Source organism: Diplodia corticola, assembly GCF_001883845.1.
Source record: "Diplodia corticola strain CBS 112549 chromosome Unknown scaffold8, whole genome shotgun sequence".
Lineage (NCBI taxonomy): Eukaryota > Fungi > Ascomycota > Dothideomycetes > Botryosphaeriales > Botryosphaeriaceae > Diplodia > Diplodia corticola.
In genome coordinates this window covers 618,571-636,545 of record NW_017971487.1, presented here as the reverse complement: position 1 = coordinate 636,545, position 17,975 = coordinate 618,571, and the positions used below count along the sequence as shown (strand labels likewise).

At 59.2% G+C, this 17,975-nt stretch overlaps 5 protein-coding genes across 5 annotated transcripts; 1 reads left to right on the top strand and 4 right to left on the bottom strand.

The window, feature by feature from the left end:
* Positions 1–255: 255 nt before the first annotated feature.
* On the bottom strand, positions 256–1,228 carry BKCO1_8000203 (diphthine synthase; the record flags this gene model as incomplete). The annotated part of the gene is made up of 3 exons (XM_020279307.1): positions 256–850; positions 902–1,026; positions 1,094–1,228. 3 exons carry the CDS (start codon positions 1,226–1,228, stop codon positions 256–258), a joined length of 855 nt encoding a protein of 284 aa, XP_020133334.1.
* A 317-nt stretch (positions 1,229–1,545) lies between these two features.
* BKCO1_8000202 (saga-like transcriptional regulatory complex subunit) lies at positions 1,546–2,846 on the top strand (the record flags this gene model as incomplete). The annotated part of the gene is made up of 3 exons (XM_020279306.1): positions 1,546–1,587; positions 1,832–1,921; positions 1,980–2,846. 3 exons carry the CDS (start codon positions 1,546–1,548, stop codon positions 2,844–2,846), a joined length of 999 nt encoding a protein of 332 aa, XP_020133335.1.
* Positions 2,847–3,459: 613 nt separating this feature from the next.
* BKCO1_8000201 (uncharacterized protein) lies at positions 3,460–4,332 on the bottom strand (the record flags this gene model as incomplete). The annotated part of the gene is made up of 2 exons (XM_020279305.1): positions 3,460–3,598; positions 3,782–4,332. The coding sequence occupies 2 exons, from the start codon at positions 4,330–4,332 to the stop codon at positions 3,460–3,462; spliced, it is 690 nt and encodes a 229-aa protein (XP_020133332.1).
* Positions 4,333–5,823: 1,491 nt separating this feature from the next.
* BKCO1_8000200 (phospholipid metabolism enzyme) lies at positions 5,824–9,223 on the bottom strand (the record flags this gene model as incomplete). Its single annotated transcript, XM_020279304.1, has 2 exons — positions 5,824–8,023; positions 8,292–9,223. The coding sequence occupies 2 exons, from the start codon at positions 9,221–9,223 to the stop codon at positions 5,824–5,826; spliced, it is 3,132 nt and encodes a 1,043-aa protein (XP_020133333.1).
* Positions 9,224–11,675: 2,452 nt separating this feature from the next.
* On the bottom strand, positions 11,676–15,249 carry BKCO1_8000199 (protein kinase; the record flags this gene model as incomplete). The annotated part of the gene is made up of 2 exons (XM_020279301.1): positions 11,676–12,407; positions 12,469–15,249. 2 exons carry the CDS (start codon positions 15,247–15,249, stop codon positions 11,676–11,678), a joined length of 3,513 nt encoding a protein of 1,170 aa, XP_020133275.1.
* Between the last annotated feature and the right edge of the window lie 2,726 nt (positions 15,250–17,975).

The window sequence follows — 17,975 nt, the reverse complement described above, 5'->3', positions numbered from 1 at the left end:
GCAATCGAGAGCACTTGCAAGTGGGACCTGGCGTACCACAATGAGGTGTGTGTTACGCGATGTTTCTCTTTTCATTGAGCTGATAGCCGCACGACCGCAAATGCGTGAAATGGTCCTGCTGGTCTTACGATACGTGCCCGCATGTTGAACCATCAGACTCGTCGTGCCCAAGGGACTGGAAGAGTCGCCCGAACTTTTGCCTATCGATGGTTCCCCATGCCATCATCTCAGTAATTCCCATTCCTCGCCATCAGCTCACTTGCGCTCATTCTTAGTGGCCCATGCGGCATCAAATGTCTCCGGGTCCACAGCATATGCCTTGAGATAGTCTCTCTCCAAGTCATGAGTGTTCCTGCCAATCAGAACCAAACTGTGCAGCGGTTTGCCAAGATCAGACTGGCTCAGCTGCTCGAGCGTGCCCGCCACAATCGTCTGGTCGGGAGCACCAACGCGGGCGACGCCCACTGCAAGGGCGGCCTTTCCGCAGACGCCATTGCCCTTCTCTTCTTCGATCTCAATCATCTGCTGGGCGCATTGAGCGACCGTCATGAACCTTGGCGGCTCGTAAATAATCCTGCCGCGAGCAAGAGCATCCAGGTTTGGCTCCTTCACCTTGATGTCTAGCAGGACGAGGGTGTGCAGCCCAATGGTGTCATTCTCGAGGATCTTGTCGTACCAGGATGCCGGGCGCCAGTTGTCGGTGAAGAAAACCATGCTAATGGTCTGACCGAAGTTGTATAGCTGCAGGCCGGTGCAGCCGACACCGGTCAGAATGCTCGCGTTCGGAACCGTGTTGGTGGGGATGTTCAGCTCGCGCGCGCGGAGGATGAGATCGGTATGGGTGGTAGCGCTTCTCACCAATCAGCAAACGCCAGTCCAGGCACAACGGAGAGGCAGGTACCCGAAGGGATCGCCGACAACGAGAAAGGCGACGTCAACCTTGTCGGCGTCGGCCAGGATGTCATCGCTGGCGGATTCGACCATCTCACGGTCGGCGATGATGACGGAGCGGCCATAGAATGCTTCCTACTATCACGCAGCATGCTCGTCAGTCGTCACGGGCTTGGCGGGGCAAGAGTGGCAGCAGACTCACCAATCTGGCCTGGTCGACGAGCAGGACGGCCGTGTAAGCCTCGAGGTAGACGCGCTCGGCTTTTTTGATGATCTCGAGGCCGCGGACGGTGACGTCCTTCTCGTCGGCGAGGCCCAGGCCAATGAGGTGGAGCATGGCTGCGGGCGTGGTGTTGGGCTGTGGTGTGGGCTGTGGACGGGCAGCAGCAGCGGGCGACGAAATTATTGCTGGACCCCGCCGGCCGGCCTGCCGCCGTAGGGCTGAAGGCGGTCGGCGAGTCAGCACAGGCTCCCCCGACCCCAGCCCGTCTCCGCCCTGTCACCTCCGTCTTCACCACCCACTCACCTCTCCTTGTCCGCCCCTGCCATCCACCCGCGCTCCACCCGCGCTCCACCCGCGCTCCACCCGCCGCGTGGGCGCTTGTCTTCCCTGGTAGTACCGCTTCGCCCGCTGCCAGCGGACCTGTAGCCATCATGACGGACAAAAGTGTCAAGTACCGCACCGAGATCCAGCAGGTGAGAGCATGCTACTATTTTCATATTTTCACCTTCCGTTCCCGTCCCAGGGCCGCGATCATGTCATGTGCTCTTTCACCCTTTTCCAAAGCCACGCGTGGCTTGATGAGCCCTTGGTTCCACTTCGACCAACGTGCCAATGCCTGCGACAAACAGCGCCATGTCTATCCATACCCACCCGCTCTTCCGTCCTGACCATGGTAGATCTTGGCAATGGGCGGCCTTTGCTCACGTTGTGCGACAGATGATGTTCGTCTCTGGTGAGACGGCCGAACCATCTGCTGAGACGACCTCTCTCATCGAGCTGATTGTTCAGCAGCAGGTCCAGGAAATGGTAGGCCGGCCTTCACCTTGAAGCAGAGACTCGCCCGCTCCGGTCTAACTGCAGCCAGTTGCGCGAGTGCACCGTCCTTGCTACCCGCCGCGGTAGCCGTAGCATTTCCACTGACGATCTGATGATGCTCATCCGCCACGACCGCGCCAAGATCAGTCGCCTGCGCACTTTCCTTCAGTGGAAGGATGTCCGGAAGACGGCCAAGGATTCGGACGAGAAGAACCCTGGCGCCGACGACCTTGCTGCCGACGACATCGGCGTTGACATCACCGCGACCGCCCCGAACCCGGCCACCAAGACTGCGAAGCCCGGCGGCTCGAAGAAGGCCGTCGATCTGGTCTGGGATGTGCAATCGTACTTTTCCGAGGCTCCCCCCGCCCGTGAGGAGGAAGAGGATGAGGAAGAGACGGAGATGAATTATGCCACCATCCAGCGCCTGCGCAATGCCGACGAGCGCACCAAGAACATGACCCGTGAGGAGTACGTCCACTGGTCCGACTGCCGTCAGGCCTCCTTTACCTTCCGCAAAGGAAAGCGCTTCCGCGAGTGGGCTGGATTCGGCACAATCACCGACAGCAAGCCCAACGATGATATCATCGACATCCTCGGATTCTTGACCTTCGAAATCGTCCAGACCCTCACCGAGGAGGCACTTAGGGTCAAGCAAGCTGAGGACGCCTATCGCAAGGCCGTGGGAGGCGACGCCAGCGGTGGCCAGAGCAGGAAGCGGAAGCGCGATTCTGGCCTGTTCGATCCGCCCGAGGAGGCCCGCGAACCTGTTGGCCCCGGCCACGTTAGAGAGGCTTTCAGGCGCTTGCAGAGGACTCCGCCGAAGAGCAGGGCCATGCTGAACTTCACCGGCCTTCTCCAGCGCACAACTCTGAAGCTCGTAAGTTCACGCCATGACATTAACCACGCGCGCTAAATAAAGTTAGATCTGATCGCTCCCGTTCGACGGCGTCTCTCGGCGTTCTCCTCTGTCATGTCTTTGGTAGAGACATTTTGATACCCAACGGCTTGGGATGGGCAATGGCATTAATTCGGAGTTTCGGTCACGGTATGGTACTGATTGGGAGGGATCTATTTTTTTTTATGGAGTGGGAGGTCCTGTCTTCAGGGTTTATATCAGACACGCAAGAGGCCTTCGGTTATTATATTAACCATTACTTCTCAGCCGTGTTTTTGAAAGCCGCCAAAAGGAGCTAAAATGTATCAATTAATCATTGCCTGCGTATGGAATCAAAACACTAAAGCCTAACCTACCATAGCTGGTTCAACATGACGTTTAACGATAAAGGCTTCTAGACTCCACTTCAGAAGACAAAAGGAAGACAAAAGGAAGGGAAAAAAAAGGAAACTGGAAAAGCAGAGTAAAAGAGGGACTGTAGACCAGCGAGCGTGTAACCTCGGTCAAACGACGTCTCTTCCCCAAAGCTCGCAGACGGTAATCGATTTGCCCCCCATCAACGTTGTCCATTCCTCTCACATCTTTCTCTGCCTCTTCACACCGGCTGTTGCTCCGACTATGGATGATCCCTTCACGCTGCTGCCGTTGGAGTCGCCAGGGCCATCGGTGCTGCTGTTGGCTTTGCAGTGCCAGCATCCGCTGCAGGAGCCGGAGTCTCGACGCAGTCCGGAGCCAGATACTTGCGGTCCTCGACACACATGTTCCAGCATCTGTTGTCACACCTTTGTTAGTGAACCGAGTTCGGAGAGGGTGGGAAGCGGAGAAGATGTCGGAACCAAGTCACTAGTTTCCACCGGAACTGAACAGAAAGGGCAAGGGAAGAAACAAAGAGGGGACAGTGAGAAGGTGGAGAGAGGGGGGAAAAGAAAAGAGAAAGAAAGAAAGAAACCTACCCGCCATATCTCATATCAGAGCAAGACAGGTTCATGTAATCCTTGCAGATGGTCGCCGAGCAGGTCGTGCTCGCCACGGGGACATAGGTCGGCGATTGTCGGATGTAGCTGTGGCTGCCTTCGGTCACGGTCACGCCCCACGTCGGCGCCGGCTGTCCGCCTCGTGCGGTGGCGGTGGCGGCGGACGCGGGGTCCACGCGCTGCTCGTTGCGGGCGGTCGGTATGCCCTCCCCTTCGAAGCGTGCCGAGGGGATGCCGTTGGCCGGCAGCACTACCGGCACCCGCCCCGTCGACCGCGCCTCTGCTGCTACCACGGCGTCTAGATCGAGCAGGACGGGACCGATGATGGTGTTTGAGGCTGTCGCCGCATTGTAAAGGATGGCGGGGGAATAGGAGGGAGATGGATGCACCGGTGGGGGAGGAGCATAGATGTGGCGGGCGCGGCCAGCCGGGGAGGCGAGGACGCCGTTGGTGCTGAGGGAGTGGCAGATGAGGAACAGGGAGATGGCGAGGATGTTGCGGTAGGGACGGTTCAGGGTCGATTGGAACATTATGGGTAGCTAGCGTGGCGGGAAATGGAGAGGAATCGGGTCGGGACGAAGGATGAAACTGGGTGGTGAATGAAAGTGCAAGCTTAGAGAGTGTCTTCACTACACTGTGTGAGTAAGCGATGTTGGTGAAGAGAAGCCAGCTCAGCGACTCCGGGCATTTATACCCATGCGGTCGTGCCGGCCATGCTGACACCATGGCGCCAAGGGTCGAGGTGACGCTCTTCGTGGCGGGGGCAAATGTAGCCCTGACGAAAGCGTGAGTCGAAACGTTCACTGTAGAAAAAAGCCCAAGTGTGGAGATAATTGCATACGAGGTGGGCAACGATGGGAGTATCAGTGAGACAAATGATATCAATAGCCTCGCAATCATGGTTGCGTGTGTCTCAATCGCCACCTGAGCGCGAGCCCGCTCTCGTTCTCTTGAGTGCCGAGCAGATTGGGACTCAAGGTACGTTCGCGATGCTTGATTCCAATCAAGGGCGTGTGTGCCACGCGCGAAAGTAACGATAGTGCAGAGCCCAGACACCTTCTTCCTCCACGCTGAAACCAAGCCCATCTCGTGTGCGCCCCGGTGCGAAGAGCTGGGACACAAACACTGCTGGGAATTCTGGCCCAAAACCACTCGTCAAGTTCGAGCCTATGAGGGGGGTCTGGTTCAACTCCCCGCTTGCTTCCATCGCTTTGCAGCCGTACCTCGGATTCGGAGCTGACTATCGACCCGGCCTTTCGGACGCGGGAGAGGGCCGCTGCCAGGGATACGAGCCACTGGGTCGTCTGTGCAGCGGTGTTAGTTGATCGGAATGCTCTTATTTGGCCAGCTTCCCCCAGCCTTGGCCATGTCTTTCCGCAAAATGGCTTTGGAGGTGCTCTCTTCGTATCTGGGAAGTGAGATCACGAAACACACGGCCGGGAGGAGCCGAGGCACCATGCGGACCCAGCCATCAACATCAGACCTCAGCCCATTCCTACAGCGAGAGTAGAAGAAGAAGAGCAGACAGGCCTCCTGATCCAGCGACTCCTGCACAGCTTCAAGACCGGCGCAATGACGTGTGCCGGGAGAAGACAAATTGAACATGACACGCTCGGGACTTGACCCTTTCATTGTCTACCTTGCTTTTTTAATGTCTGTCCCTGTGTTGTTCAGGAGGTCCTATCGAGCATGACTTCATATAGCGTACAGTAGAATGTAAAACAAAATCTCCGAGGCCGCGGCGCTCACGCAGCAGGGAGGGTGCGTGCTCGCCGACGCCTCCGGAAGAATAGAGGTGATAGAAAGGGAATCTATTGCGTCCATGGCCTAGAAGGAGATACTTTCGCTCAAGGAGGGCTTGGGTATGCGCGTCAAATGACGAAGAACAAGGAAATGCTCGTCAGGACGCTTGCATGCGTGCGCGCCTGAACCATGTAGGAAAAAGACCCGCTGAAAACAAACGCTCGGTACGGAAAGGAATTTGGCCCAGGCGATCGCTGGCGAGGGGGGACGACAGCCATCTACTCGTCTTCCTCGCCAGCGTCGCGGGCAAGACTTCTCCCGATTTGCTCTATCCACATGGCGCCTTCCGCGTTGATGCCTTTCTCCGGATTCACAAGAACACTTTTTCCGATCGGCGCGGTGTGGGTGCTGCTGCTGAGCGGCAGCTGGTATCTCAGAATACCGCGCACGATCAGCTCGAACGGATACTGAATGACGCGCTCCCATCGTTCTGTGCCACCAGCCTCGGTTTTGTTCCCTGGCTTCTGCAGACGGAGCTCGCCGATTGAGTAGTGAGGGCGGCGCTTGAGAGGGTCGCCATCGAAGTTGAGTGGCGAGTCAAAGTGGAATATGCGCCCCAGGAGCATCGTCTGCGAATCGCCCTCGGGATCTTCAACCGGATCGTGCGGGTCGTCGTCCCAGGAATGGACCAACGGCTCGGCGTCGTCATGCGACGAAGGCCGGGGGCGTCGTCGTCCTAGCTCGCGAGAGCGTCTCTCAATGACGGGGCCAAGAACCTCACTCTGCGGCTGATCCCGCCAGAATGCTTCGGAGCCGACGTGCTTGCTCTTGGCGAAAATGTTGACGTCCATCTCTCCAATGGAAACGGCGACGATATTCGGGTTGATGGCTTCGACTAGCAGGTCCAACATGATCTCCTGCTCGCTGGCAAGAACATTCTGTATCTCAACAACCTCGACCTGGTACAGCGGCTTTGTCGTGGCGAACAGGAAGCCTACCGCCCCAAAGGCAAGCAGGAGAACCATGATGGTCAGCACAAAACAGCCTGCAAATCTTCGAAGACAACCCCGTCTGCGCCGCTCGTAGTGATCGTGGTACTGCAGACTTGCGCTCGTCGGCCGTGGCCCCCGTGCCGGAGCTCTTCGGCTCCGCGCGGTTCCCATAAGTGGCGTTCTTTCGTCGTCTGCCCCTTCGCCGTCCATATCGTATGCCGACAATTCTCCCATCTTCCTGCTCGAAGGATTGCTTGTGCGAGAGCTGTAATGGGGAAACTTCGGGCTGCTGGGGGCAGATCCATGCCGAGAACCGTAACCGGACACACTCCTCGCTTTGGAGCCCGGAGGCGCCGGCCCGTCCTCGAACAGAGAATTAACAGCGGCATTACGCCCGTACCGGCCTATATGATGGTGATAGTTGCTATGGCTTCCACTCGGCCGGGAATGATTGCCTCGAATCGAACCGTCAAAGCGCTCGGTCAGATCTTCATCGAGGCTTGGATTGCCGTAGGGGTTGTTAGCAAACTTCATACTTCTCTTGCCTGCAACACTGCGATGCCCCTCGAGGACGTTGTTGATCGAGCGAAGGCCGCCACCCAGGCGAGGGTGGTCCACCATACTCGCCATCGAAGTTGCACTCGGCGTACGAGAGTGGTGTCGGCTCGCTCGGGGTTGCGTGTCGGGCGGGTTTGACTCGTAAACAAACGTCTCGTCGGAATCGGATGAGTTCGCTTCATCAACGGCACTGGCTACCTTCGCTTCGAATATATCTGCTTTGGAAGACGCTTTACGTGGAGAGCCGTTAGTATATTTCGAGTTGATTTGCTTGCTGACAGCCGGCGAAGGGGGTTGGGTGAACTGTGAAAAGTCGCCAGGGCTTGGGTAACCCGGGGTGCGGAAAGACTGGACGTTGGAATCTGGCGAGGTGAGGGCTGTGATGGTGTTCGATCGGACCTGTAGATCTGGTCTGACGACAGGGCTGACGAGATCGGTGACGGGAACATGGTGGTGGCTGAATGGATTGCGGACTAGCTGTGGTGGATACCTACCCGTGCCGGAAGTGATTGACGGCGCTTTCCGTACTGTCCTCCTCTTCTCCCTCCTCGGGCGAATAGTCTCGTTACTTGGCTTTAGACGGAGGCTGCTGCTGGGCTCTCCCCGTCCTGGTGTAGGGCCAACTTGTGGCTGGCCCATCACCCCTTGAGGAACTGAGCGGACAGTTTCGGTCTCGACAGTCATGTTCTTCGACGGTTCCGTAACGGACCTAGACTTTCCAGGAACGAGTCCGGTGAAGGAATTCCTCGACGTTGCAGAGGGTCTGGCGCTGCTGAGTCTCTTCTGTTCTGTTCGTCGGCCGCGTTCTTCGGATTTGTTGTTACCCCCGCTTTCGCTTCCACTTTCCCGAGCCTTCGAGTTTTCTTTCGCCGATTCTGTTGAGTTAGCGACAACGGTATCGTCACTGGACGATTTGGCGGGGTTGTTACTGAGAGAAATAGTCAGCCTCTGCATAGCTGGGTCCAAGCCTCTAGTAGGTTTCGGTGGGCAGCTTAGTGCAATATAAGGTTCGTCGACGTCAACATTCTAACAGTATGACGCATACACTTGGGTTCAAGCCTTCATCCACATGAAACGTCTGGGACGCTTATGTGACAGTTGTGACAGCCCATGGTTCGCCAACTGGCCTTGCTAAAATAAAGCGCCTTCGACTCCCTCTGCCCGCTACGCGACCGCAGGAGATTTCACCAACATACCTGCGTGCTTGGAAAACGTCGAATCCGGGTGATGTCGGGAGGCTAGCCTCCTGTACGGTCTCCAGCGCTGGAGGAGCGCCACTCACGGCCCTCACGGAACCTTTCCGGGCCATATTGCTGCTGTCTTGGTCTTCCGAATCGCTAGGCAGCGGGTCATTCTTCTGCTTTCCTGAAGGACCGGGCGGCGTTGCGGTGCGCTCAACGATGATATTCGGGGCGGACTGGGTCGATTGGGGCGGGTCTGGCCTTGGGGGCCGGGAGAGCTGAGGCGGCGGCGGCGGCTGTTGCTGTTGCTGTTGCTGTTGCTGCTGCTGCTGCTGTTGCTGCTGCTGCTGTTGCTGGGAGCGGAGTGAATTGCGGCGAGAGCGGTTGGCAGAGGGGGGAGGTGACTTGATGCGCGGCGAGACGGGCCAGTGGGGGTTGGTGTCGCTGGGGGTGTTGGACTTATGCGGTCTCGGGCCACGGGTCGAGTCTGCCGGAGCGGGCTGGAGCTGGGGCGTGTTGGCAGACGCAAGGGCACGCTGGATGGCAGCGGCAGAGGGAGCGGTGGTGGGCTGGCTGGTGAGGGCGGCAGGGCGGTTCGGACTGGCGTCCTGGTTGCTGTTCTTCCTCGACCGCTGGACGCGGCGGGCTGGGCCAGCCATGGCGGGCGTCTGGCGGGGGTGCTGCGACGAGCGCGTGGGCGAGGGGTCGCGCGAGGACAGGGGCGAGGTGGTCTGCGAGCGCGGAGCCGTGGACCGCGGGCGGGCGCCACTGGAGGAGCGCAGCGAGGTGTGGGCGTTGGTGATTGGGTTTGTTGTGGCGGCGGTTGCACCGGGCGTGTTCGCAGCAGCAGCAGCAGGCGACGGGCTGTCTTCAGCTGCCGGCGCCGGGTCTGCGGTCTCGGGAAGGCCAGAGACGGAACGAAAGCCTTCGTCGGGGGGGTCGGTCATGTTGGCTTTGGCGAGGGGTCATTGCAAGGCGCTGGGCGTCGGGGCGGGAGCGGTTGAGGTGCGGTGGAGCAACGGGCAGGTTCGCTGTCATTGATTGCTGCGCTAGCGAGCTGGAGGGCCGTCGCAGAGCAGAGTCCACCCGAGGGCACGCGGCAAGAGGCGGTTCGCGGAGAATGCAGAGGCCACGCAGCCCGCGCAGGCTCGCAGCCCGCGCAGCCCGCGCAGGCTCGCAGCCCGCGCAGCCCGCGCAGCATGAGCAGGCGCAGGCAGGCGCGCGATACGGCCAAGCGTCGCGGCCGTCGTCGGTCAGGTGCTGGCCTGGCTGGGCGGGCGATGACGCCGGCAGGACTGGCAGGACTGGCTGCTGCTTCGCCCTACCCGCGACGACGTTACGCCAACTGCCAGCTTCCCAGCCCAAGGCCCGCTGCCGCCTCGCCGCCTCGCCGCCAGCTGCGACGCCCATCGCTGCCTTGCTCGACCGCCCCGGCACAGCGCGCCCGATCGTCGCCCCAGGCCCGTGCATGCCTTCATCTGGTCGCACTGGCCGCCGAGACATGTGAGACGGTGCGACCGCGCCGCCAGCTCACCAGCGCCGCCGCCCGCCCGCTGACCGCACCGCTCAGCACCGCCCACCTTGGAACCCATGCCGTCACCGCCTCGCGCGCTTGGAGTGGTCTTTTTTTTTTTTTTTTTTAGTTTTGCTAGCCACTCTCGGCCAAATGTCTCCCAGAACCCTCTGCACCGCATAGTCCAGCGCATAGTGTACCCCATTCTCTAGGTGGATTGTTTGAGATTCGAGACATCAAAGATGGGGGGGAGGCAGTGGATTGTCGACCGGGCATGCTGATCTGCGTTTGAAGTGCGGTTGACTGCAGCGACGTTGAAGTCTTGTGGCGGTGCCTAGCACGTTGTCGTTGATGCGCTGGGCCGTTGTCGTCAGATGGTTGGCTCGACAGCTTCGCCCTCTTGCGCACCCTCTGCGTTAATGGTAACGCTCGCCCCGGGCACATGCCTGCTTGCAGTCGCATCCCATCCAACCTAGGTAGAGAAGCCGTGTGGATGGGGAGGAGCATGATCAAGCATGAACGTGACTGCGTGTACTTGAAGTCCTGTGCCACCTCGGATATGGTATTATTAAAGTAGTCAGCATGTTGGAGTGAGCAAAGCAATCAACAAAAACAAGACGCCCCCCTCCTTGCGTGATACGAAGCCAGCGTCGGCCCAATAACCTACAGCGTGCAGATAAGGCCCAGGTTCACCGTTTGAGGCAACAACGAATGTATACCCCGGGCTACTTGGGCATCACGGAGAACAGCTACACAACACTTCCCTTTACCACAACAGGACTTGGGCCTGTTGTTTTCGTCCCCGAACTCGAAAAAGACGGCATCGGGATTCAGACATAGGCGATAGCCACAAAGGTGGGATCGCTCAAGGGCAAGCTCGTCGACTGCACATTCGAAAGAAGCCAAGGCAGGAAGCCGTAAGGAAGACACAGTCGATATCGGCCCCGTCATAGGTCACGGCACCGCCCATCTTGAAACCCATCCTGTCACCGTTTCGCGCGCTTGGAATTATTGGGATTATCTTCTTTTCATTTCGCTAGCTACTCTTGCCGGTGCCTTCCATCCCGCAGCCCGGCCAAATGTCTCCCAGAAACTTCTGCACAGCATACTGTAGTGCTATCTACCCAGCCCAGGTATCGTTCAGTCGTGAAAGGCACAAAGGAAAAAACAAAAGAACCCTCCACCAGTCAGATCACTACGTCTTCCCCCTCGCGCACGGTCGATCCCACCGTTTGGGATCGAGGCTGTGTAGCGGCTGGGCATGTGATTTGAGGGTATTTCCTGAGGTTGGTGTACAATTACAAGGGCGCGCCCATTTGGCGCCTGGCTATAAGTAGCGAAAAGACTGCCAGCTTCTTTTCCTGGTGTGAGGCAGAGAATGCGCAAGGGACGACGTCGCTGCAGACCGTCGACCCCGAACTCGATGCTTGGCCGGCCATGACAACGTTTGGTAATACAATGTGTAAAAGAAGAAAGTGGTAGTGTGATCGAATGCGTTTGTCCGCCGTGACGAATCGAATCGTTTGGATCATCCGTGTGTCGTAAAAGTCGTAGAGGTGATCCGCAAAGAATGGTATACAGTGTTGTCGTCGAGGTATCGGCCGATGAGCGCGGCGTCGTAAGCGCTAAGTCCAAACAGCAGGTCGCAGAAAACGTTGGGATATCGAAGCGGAAGAGCAGAAAAGCAAAGCAGGAGCAAGCAGCCAGATATCGCCCCGTCCGAAAAGCCCATGCCGCCTAAGCCAAAAGTCGAGAAATCAAACGCCTATCACCCGTGCACCTTAAACACCACATGTTTTTATATGCCTCAGAAACGCCTTTCCAAGTGCAGTCCCCCGAGCATAGGTAGTATCCAGGCACCAGTGGTCCTAGAAATGTTCGATGGCTCAGTTCAAGTCCATCATGTCGACGTCCTGCTCGGGGTTAAGGACATAGTCCGCAGGTCCCCAGTTGCCTTCATAGATGGTAGCACCGGCGCGCCTGCGCCTGTAAACCCATTGGACACCGTCAAGGTGGTAGATCTGATCGATGACTGGGCGCGCATCGGGGTCGGGAGAGATCATCCACTGAACGATCCTGTCCAAGGCGCCGTCGTCATCGGGATCTACCATGAACTGGGGAGGCTCAACGAGCGTGTCTGTGAGATACCTCCGAGGCGAGAGTTTGCGAAGTGCCTGAGACGTCTCGTCGTCATGATCAGCGCAGAAGAGCGCCCCATGGGAGGGGACCATGACGGCCTCTTCATCAAGGATGGGATCACCAGACTCATCACGCTCAAGCGTGGTATCAGAGCTGAAAGTGAGGCTGGGAAGATCGCTCAAGTCGCCGTTCCTGAGACGCTGCCAGGAAGCACCGTTGTCGGGTAGGATGATGTTACCCGCGATCTCGACCATGATCATGCCCAGCGCAAAGACATCGGCAGGCTTGTCAAACTGACCGCGGAGGATTTCAGGTCCCATGTACTCACGATCGCCCTCGCCGTCGATGCCGCGCGGCGCCGGCCAAGAGCTTGCGAGGCCAAAGTCCCCAATCTTGAGAACGCCTTCCCAGTCGATAAAGACGTTCGCTGGCTTGAGATCGAGGTGAATGAAGCCGGAGTCGTGGATGTGTTTTACGCCCTAAGATTCAAATCAGTATAGCCCGTCCTCATAGTAGATTGACTACTACTTAATAACTCACCGACGAGAGTTCCAGCAGGATCTTCCAGATCCTGAAATCATCCAGTCGGGCCTTGTCGCCAGTCTCGCTCAGGAAGGTCTTGAGATTTCCGTTTTCGCAATACTCCGTCTGAATGTAGAGATGGTGGTTTGCCTCCCAGCAGTTCGTAAACTCAATAATGTGCTCGTTACCACGCAGGAACTTGAGAATGTCCACTTCCAGCATCTTTCGTTCCCTGTCTTTCGGGCCAGTGAAGGGCTTCTTGGCCTTCTTGACTACCCATCGCTTGGTAAGCGAATGTGACGACGGCGACTGGGTCATCGAGTCATGCGCAGACTGGTCAACAAGGAAAACCTGAGAAAACTCGCCATCTCCGGGAAGGAGCTTGACATTCTGGAAGCGAGAAGTCAGGCTGGTGTCAACGTCGTTCTTGGTCAGGCCAGTGATGGGCGCCACAGGCTGGGTGTTTCCAAAGAGGAAGACCTGGTCCCGAGATGTAGTCGGAGTAGCCGGGGGAAAGGCTAGTCCGCTACCAATGCTGGCGTGGAATGGAATCGATCCCCTGCGATTAGCCTGGGCCGAGATGGAAAGCCGGCTAGCATCGGGCGGGGTGTAGCTCCCCTGCGGAGTGTGAGGTGACTTTGACCGGTTAAGTGTAGGAGTCGGAGCAACTGGAGAAGTCATTTGCTCAGCGCCATCCGCTGCCGATGGAGTAGAAAGAGATTTGAGAGAACGGTTCAGGAGCGGTGACGGACAGGATGGGGTTGACATCCGTCTGCCGAAAGGAGAACACGGATCGATGTCTTGAGAGTTTCGAAACGGGTTTGGAGAGCGCTCGAAGAGGCCCTTCTTGGTTCCCGTACCGACCTCCGTAGACCCACGCGGGAAAGACTTACTCTTGGAGAATTTCGGAGAAGGGAGGTCTTCGGGAGTGGGTGGAACAAAAGTGTCAGGACCCAGAGAAGCTCGTCGACCAAACAGGTTGCTCCTCAAGCTGTTCTCCTTGGAGTTCCTAGCACTATGCTGCTTGGTAGGTGTGGGAGGAAATTCGTCGTTGCTGAACTGGCTGTCTCCAGCACCAGAAGGCGATCGTAGGTTATCGTCGCCATCAATGCTTACGAAGCTACTCCTGCGATCAAGGTCGGGCTTCTGGCCTCGGGAACCGAAGATGCTGACACCCTTACCGAACGAGATCGGCGTTGCCTTCACCGCATGTGAACTGAAAGGTGTGGACGGGGTACCAAACTCCGGCCGAGACATGGTCGATTTGCCGAAAGTGCTGCGCTGGAAAGGCGTAGAATTCGTCAAAGGCGGGAAAGACACCCTCTTTGACGGTGTGTCAGGCATGGTGTAGCTCTCGACCCCTCCAGTTGCGGGCGCCTCCACGTTGCGGTTCTTCTTGGAAATAAGACCAGTCGACATGAAAGCAGATGGTAGCGGCTTCGCCATTCTGAAATGGTCTGGAGTGGCAAATGGAGAATCAGACGGCGCGTGTTCTCCGCCAGCCGGGCGGGCGGCACCTATAGGGAGCGATCGAGAGAAGCTGATCGGAGGCCTCGAGGTTTCAGTGATTGTCTGGCGCTGAGGGGCCGGGGCCGGCGGCGGCATGTGAGAGGGAGAGTCGTCATCGTCGCTTAAGCTGGAGCATGAAGATGACGGTGTAAGGGCGTTTGACAAAGGATGAGGCTGGTGGGCCATCGCTGGACCCGAAACCGACCGCTTTTGAACATGGAAAGCGTGGGATGCTCCGAATTTGGTGCTCTTGCGGAAAGGCGAGTCGGCCGGCGATGGGCTCATGGCGACGCCGCTATCAAGAGAGATGCGAGGCTTAGACTTGGGAGCAGCTGGACTGGCAGATAGAAATTCGTGTCCCTCAAAGAGGCGCAAACGCGCGCTGCTGGTGTTGTACCGGCTGAGTGTTGACTTTCTGAGGGACTGCTTCCGGATGGGGGAGGCGCGCCTTGGTCCAAGCGGGGAGGAGGACGGCGGTGTGAATGAGGGATTCGTCGTTTCCCTATCTTGGTCGTTGCTTCCCCGCTCCTCAGTTTGGTACGGGAATGGAGCGTTCTCGAAGAAGCTATCGAGATCGTCAAACGATCCACCATGCAGGCTCCTTCTCTTGGCCACAGGACTGCCGAGGCTGAGGCTGGCCTGATCGAGGTTCATGATGCCGTCGCTTCGCTTCAGTGGACTCGACTTTGCAGGCTGGAGACATCTGGCGACAGAGTCACTGGCCTCAGCCTTGGGCTTGGCAAACTCGAACTTGATTGGGTCATCCTGGAATTCGAGGCGAGCATTTGATGCCTTCGATTCCGTGTCTGACCTGAGATCCTCTGTGTCCTCGTCCATGTTGTCCTCCTCTGCAGTGCTGCGGCGCCTCGATGTGGGCGACTTGTTGGCTTGGTTCAAGGTGTCGCTAAGGACCCGGCGCGGGGTCGGTCGCTTGCGGGGCGAAGTGCGAAGGGGCCCGAGACGGCGGAGAGCGGACTTGTTCTTCTTCGTTGCAGCGGGAGTCTCCTGCAAAGGCGAGAACGGGAAGAGTTCCGGGACATGTTGATCCTTCCTTGGGCTAAGGGCTCTCGACAGAGCCAAGGGCGACAGCGGAGACTGAGGAGAACCGGACGGCGAGTTGTTGTTGCTGTGCAGGGTGAAACGAGAAGCCTTGGATGGAGAGCGCGAGAGAGAACGCCTGATTTGTTTGATGGACGGGAAGCCGTCGACGCGGTATGAGTGCGGGTGGGTTGGTGAGTGGAGGTGCAACGTTCCGCCGACCTCGCGGTGTGGGGAGTAGGCGAAGTCCATGCTTGCGGAAGAACTACGGTCGGTCGCGACGGTACCACTGATACGCGTCGCGTGTCTTCGCGATGACGACAACTCGGCGGCGCGACGAAGGCGTCGAACTCCTAACAAAGCGCTGGGGAGCGCGATTCCTGGCGTGAAGTCGCAAATTCGGTGGCGGGCGGCGGCTGCGATGGATGTCGCATATGAGTGTGTCCAGGAGGCGGCGGTGCAATCGCGATGGCAGGCAGTTAAGGCGAGTGCCGCGCGCTTGCGGATCTGCGGATAGGAATGTAGGTGGTGTTTACGTTCAACAGAGTCGATCCTGGATGCGCAGTAGTCGAATTCCTTCCCCTTCACTCGAACCTGGCTACACCGCCCGTCTCAGCGCCATCCAACGCTCAACGTGCGCGGGCCGGGGTACGCGGGCGGAAGCGTGTCAATCAGGCGGGGAGGGGGTCCTCAGCTGGGGGCGAGGCGTGTTTTTGGCGGCGACTCGAGGATGGTGACGTGCGGAGCGCGTGGAATGCGGTGCGACCGAGTAAACAATAGGCGCGTCACAGCGTGCGACCGCGGCGAGCAGCGGGCGCGTCGGGGGCGATGGAGGGGCCTCGGACAAAGAATGCGGGCAGGGCGAGGTGGAGCGGTCGTCCGGGCGGGTGCGCCAGAGCTGGGTGCGCGCGCGCAGCGGTGGTGGTGGTGGTGGCCGTCAAGCGCTCGATCGCTAGGGTGAGAGAGAGGCGGGAGTGCGGCGGGCCCAGCGCGCGTCTTTGGATCGCGTCGTTTGCTGGCAAGCGTCCTCGCTTCCGGATCCCTGACCGACAGCCACCCACCCCCTGACTCCTCGTGATCCGTGATCCGCTAGTGCACAGGGCGCGTTGCTCTCCGCCGTGGCCGTGAACAGCGACGCACCGTGCGGGAAGTGCGTCTGGCGATGCGACACGGCGACTCCTGAGGTGCAGCCTGCGTCGAGCGATTGCGCAGGAGCTGCGGGCGAGCGCCGGCGCCAACTGCCCACGCAGCCTTGTGCGCTCGCCCTTGCCACCGGCCGGCTTCGTGCTTTGTTTGTTTACCATCGCGCCCTTCCTCTTTGGGCAGATCTGCCTCCGGCTTCCCCAGCGCATTGCCCACTCCCCCCCTTCGTCATCATTCATCGCCGGCCGGGATGCCCCTCTACCGCACGCCGGGGCATGCGTTGCGCACCCGCAATTTACGACGCGATGCATATCGCACGCAATAGGCTGCCGTCCGCCGGCACCTGAGGGCGCCATAGCCGTCGGGCGGCTCGCAGTCTCCAGCCCAGGCCGAGGTCGCCGCCGCCGCCGCACGCGCAGCATCCAGCCCATGCAGCTCAGCTTGCACAATAGACCATGTGCTAGGGCCAGGACCCCGCCCGTGCTGCGAGCACTTGCATTCTTGCCATGCGCAAGCCGGCTGACAAGGGCATTATCCCCTCCTTCACAATGCAGTTTTTGCATTGCGATGTCTGCATGGCCCAATTGGCTCGGCCCGTGCCCGCTACGGCGCGCGTCTGATGGTCCCACCATTCTTGGGAGTTTGGCATCAGACGTCGAGGCGGGACGCCCCTTGAGGACGTTGGGCTGCGTTGGCGGCGGAATCACGAGCAGGGAACCCATTGCGGCACGTAGGCTCTCGGCGGCCCTGCATGCTCGGTGCCACGTTCGTCAGATAGGCGCAGCCAATCCCGCTGCTGTGCGACGGCCCGGGAGAGAGGCGGCCTCGTCGCCCTGGCCGGCACAGCAGTGGTAAACAAGCGGGGCTGAGCAGGCGGTTGGCAATGCGTTGGCAGACGTGGGGATGCTCCCAAGTCGGCGCAGACTACACGCAATACACAGTACGCCGCATGGCTACCTATCTGTTCCAACGGTTCACGCACCGATGCATCATCATCCTCTCCAACGATCGGTCGTTGCGAGCGCTCTTCGGCACAGTCTGGAAGTCATACGGAGCGCCGCCGAGGCCTACTACACAGTACGCACTAAGGGCTCGTTGCGGTTGGCAACGCAGTGCAGCAGACCACATGAACAGCTACGCTGAGGGTTACGCGGTGGCGCAGGGCCAGCCACAAGTTGGAGGTGGCGGGTAGGTTCGGGAGGCCTGTAGGGCAGCATGATCAACAGGCTGCAGCCAACCACGGGCCGCGTGCCTGCGTCAGGGCGGCAAGCAGCAGTCGAATGGGCAGGAACAATGGGACTCCAGGGACCCCGCTGTCTTTGGGTTCTTGCCACGCACCGACAAATCAAGTCGCCTGCCTTCTAGCGTCCTACGTAGTAGTAGTTGCTGTGGCAAGCGATCTTCGGCGCCAGTAGCCCTACCGGACAATTGGCGGCGATAATCTTTGTCGTGGCAGCGCGCTGGCTCGACCTCAGGGCCTCCTCCAGGCTCGCGCGTCCGAACCAACACAGCTGTGCCCGGCGGGACTTCTGGAGGGCCAAGGCGCCTTGCCGCGCCCGAACGCCGAACGCTGAAGGCCGAACGCTGAAGGCCGAACGCTGAAGGCCGAACGCTGAAGACCGGCCGCCGGCCGCCGGCCGCGTGGTGGCTGGGATCCCAGCGTCGCACCATGGCGGCGGCACAAATACCCAGGTAGCGATGCACTTTCACGGCAAACAACAACGCGCCCTTCCCCGCAGGTGAGCTGCGACGATGCCAGGATCCGGATGCGGCTCGCGCATGGCGCTATGCCGGACTGAGGCGCAACGGCAGCTCGGCCTGCGCCGCGGACGGGC